The sequence below is a fragment of the Pelodiscus sinensis genome, chromosome 1 (assembly GCF_049634645.1).
Source record: "Pelodiscus sinensis isolate JC-2024 chromosome 1, ASM4963464v1, whole genome shotgun sequence".
Lineage (NCBI taxonomy): Eukaryota > Metazoa > Chordata > Testudines > Trionychidae > Pelodiscus > Pelodiscus sinensis.
In genome coordinates, this window is record NC_134711.1 from 333,292,579 (window position 1) to 333,296,238 (window position 3,660).

At 50.4% G+C, this 3,660-nt stretch overlaps 1 protein-coding gene across 1 annotated transcript; it reads left to right on the top strand.

Moving 5' to 3' along the window:
• Positions 1 to 2,602: 2,602 nt before the first annotated feature.
• Positions 2,603 to 3,442, top strand: LOC142831196 (olfactory receptor 52B2-like). The gene is made up of 2 exons (XM_075940747.1): positions 2,603 to 2,805; positions 2,896 to 3,442. The coding sequence occupies exons 1-2, from the start codon at positions 2,603 to 2,605 to the stop codon at positions 3,440 to 3,442; spliced, it is 750 nt and encodes a 249-aa protein (XP_075796862.1).
• Positions 3,443 to 3,660: the final 218 nt, after the last annotated feature.

Sequence of the window (3,660 nt, forward strand, 5' to 3'; positions counted from 1 at the left end):
CAGGGCTGGAAGAGGGGGAGTTAGTTGCTGTCTGGGAGCATGGAAGAGACAGCCTAGGGAAAGGGGCTGGAGTTTTGGGGCCCAGTCTCCCCCCATCTCAAGGGGGCCTGAGGCATCCTAGCCCAGCTCTGTGACCAGACTACATCTGTGCTGTGCTGTATCCTGGAAAGGCAATAAACTTCCTCTATTCCACCGGCTGGTGCAGTCTGTTTGTGCCATTTCGGGGTGCAGGAGACGGGGGACCCCCAACACGCCGTCACAAGATGTCAAGCAGACACATCCCATCTGGGTCTGCAGAGACGGGGAGCTGAAGCATCCGCCATTGGCTGTGTGTCCCGGTGGCTAGTCACCACTTCCACCCTTATTATCCCCCAGGAATGTGTCCGACTTCAGCTTTCAGTCCACAGGCTTCGCTCAGCTTTTCCCGTGAGGGCCCCTGAGTCTCTCCCAGTGAAATTCTTGGCTTGGTCATCAGTTAAGTGTCTCTCAGCCAGGCATCGTCTTCCACCTCCCATCCATGCCTCAGTGAAATCAAAGTCGATTGCAGCTGAACAGTTCTCTTGAGCAACCACATGTGTGCTCTCCTTCAAGAATGAAATCAGATTGATTGGACAAGACGGGGTCTCCAAAAACCCTGTGCTTGCCTGGCATTCATTAGAATCCTAGAAATTCATTTTCAACTGATTCCATAACAACCTTTCCATTGTTCCCTAACCTTGGGAAAACTTTTTGAAAATTCCATTTTTATAGACGTGATGTTTATCTCAGTATTGTTCCTCCCATTCTTCTTTTTCTCTCTGCTGTTTCCTGACTGCTTACTCCTTGTTCCAAGTGGGCTGTGGGATTGATTTGTCCATTCGTGACTCCTCTTCAGAACTCTAAGTTCTCCTGCAGACGTGGTTTAATAGCCCCTTCGGATGCTGATGGGCAGGAAAATATTTCCTCACCTCATGTGCTAGTTGTGTCTCATACGGCTTCCTTCCCCTCGCAACACAAAGGTTTGGCTTGATCACATCTAGGTTGTCAGCAACATTTGCAGGTTTTCTTTCTCTGGCTAAGGATCATGCTAAACTTCTCCTGGGGTTTGGTTTCTTCTTAATATAGACAGGGAATTGGGGTACAGGAGGAGATGCAGGGATTTAGGTTGTGAGCTATGGCAGGAGGAACCAATAATCTGGGGCAGAGGTTTGGGGAGCTGGATTGGAGAAGGGATATGGGTACAGGAAGGCAGAGCAGTGCATTTGGGTATGTGGAGTGGGGGACAATAATAGAGGGTAGAAGGTTGGGGAAGGGAGGGTTTGGGGTGTCAGAGCCAGGGTCTGGCCAAGAGACTTATCAGCCAGTAGCCCGTTCCGGAAATCAACCTCCTTTCCTAACCTGCCCCTGCACTGGCTGCACCCATGTGCTCTGGAGCTCCTTGTGCTGCCTGTTCTTGAAAGAGGAACTCGCATTGGCCAGTTTGTGCCCAGAAACCGGCCAATGAGAATGTGCTGGGGGCAGGAGCAGACCCAAAGGTTTCCCCCACCCCCTCCGGACTCACAGATTTGAAAGAAAACCCGCCCTGCAGCCATGTTTCTAAGGGGTGTGGGAGTGGGATGAGGCAAGCAGGGAGCCTGCCCTTTCTATCTGCTACACCCACTACAACTAGCTGACCAACCCCGTTTATGCCCAGAGCATCTTATTCTCTATCCCATTCCCTAGGCATCCAAAGGGTCCCCTGGTTTTGACAACAGGGGCTGACAGAGCAGGTGGGTCCATGGAACTGCAGTCAATGACATCGGCCCTTCTCTTTGAGGGTGTGTCTAAAGTGAAACAAGGCTAACAGGGTCTGCCGACGAAGCAGCTGAACAACACAGCGCGGTGGCCATTTTGATTTACATGGAACCGCGATTATTTCAATCGCAGCTTCATTTCCCTTTGCCGAGTGAACTAATCTAAATGGCTCCGTCGAAGGAGCCATGTAGTTTAGACACACCCTGAGGTGGGCTCTAGCTGGGATGTTTCCCTTGGCACAAGTCTTGATACAATTGTTTTGATTATTTTCCACTCTCCGATGCTGAGCATGTGAGTTAATGAGGGACTCGCCACAAGATGGGCTCCGCAGCTTGGGTTTATTGCATTGAGGAACAAGGAATGAGAAGCAGGAGGCAAACCCTTGTTATCTGCTGGTGATGATGAGGGAGCTGGAATTACAGACACATGGAGCTCCACAAAATATGGTCTGGGCGTTAGTAGGTGTACCTGGTCATATACCTTTGTTTGAATAAGAAAAATGTCATTTTCAGTGGGTGACGAGCGACCAACTTGCTTCCCCAAATGAAAACATTCTCCTGTAGTGCATGGAGTATCTCATATTGATGTTGTGTCTCCATCCAGGTATTAATATTCCAACCATCACCTGGGACACGGGGCATATACCGGAAGTGAGGGGAATATAGGGTACTTGGAGGAGACTCCAATCTCTTTCAGCGTTGGAAGCCAGCTCCTGTACTCCATGTCAGATTCCAACACAACCGATTTCACCAACCCCTCCACCTTCATCCTGCTGGGCATCCCTGGCCTGCAGGCGGCCCATGGCTGGATCTCCATCCCCTTCTGTGTCATGTACATTGTAGCCATCTTGGGGAACATCACCATTTTGTACATCGTGAAGAGGGAGCAGAGCCTCCATGAGCCCATGTACTATTTCCTCTGCATGCTGGCTGTAACCGACTTGGCCCTGTCCACATCCATTGTGCCCAAAACCCTGAGCATCTTCTGGTTCAATTCTAGAGAGATCGCTTTTGGTGCTTGCTTCACCCAACTGTACCTTATGCACTGCTTTTTAGTGATAGGGTCTGGGATTTTTGTGGCCATGGCTTTTGATCGCTACGTGGCCATCTGTGATCCCCTGAGACATTCCACCATCCTAACAAATTCCATTGTAGCCAAGATCAGCCTAGCTGTGGTGCTGCGTGGCTTCATGATCATACTTCCCATTCCCATTATGGGGAGTCGGTGGCCGTACTGCAAAACCAACATTATCCCCCACACGTACTGCAAGCACTTTTCTGTGGTGTCCCTGGCCTGTGCCGACATCCGCCCCAGTAGTTACTACAGTGTCTGTGTGACATTCATTGTGCCCAGTGTGGATGGGTTTTTAATCGCCGTGTCCTACACCCAGATCCTCAGGACCATCTTCCGACTGCCCACAAACGATGCTCGGTTCAAGGCATTTGGGACCTGTGGGACTCATCTCTGCGCCCTCTCAGCCTTGTACATCCCAGATCTCTTTGTCTCCCTCATGCAGAGGATTGGTTCTTATGTGCCCCTGCCTGTGCTTATCCTCATGGCTAATGTGAACCTTCTGGTGCATCCCATGCTACACCCGATCATCTATGGGGTGAGGACAAAGCAAATCCGGGACAGGCTGTTATGGATAGTTACTCAGAAAAGGGCTTAATGTTCACTCCTGGAACTCAGACTCACCTCTGTGCTGAGCTTACTGATGCTGAGCCCTCTTTCCTGAATCATCTGTCAAATCCAGAGAGGGGGGTACCAGATCTCCCTGCATTGGTCCATACTGTGACACACTAAGGACAGGTGGCTCCCATAATTTGCTGGAGAGAAGACATGCCAGGAGCTGAGTGAATGGTTTTCTATTTCCACAACTTAGCCCTT

What these genes read in the sequence shown, in the direction of transcription:
- LOC142831196 (XM_075940747.1), top strand. Translation starts at nt 2,603, where the DNA reads ATGTACATTGTAGCCATCTTGGGGAACATCACCATTTTGTACATCGTG. An exon ending in GGTGCTTGCTTCACCCAACT is followed by an intron (nt 2,806 to 2,895) that starts GTACCTTATGCA and finishes TGATCCCCTGAG; the next exon opens with ACATTCCACCATCCTAACAA.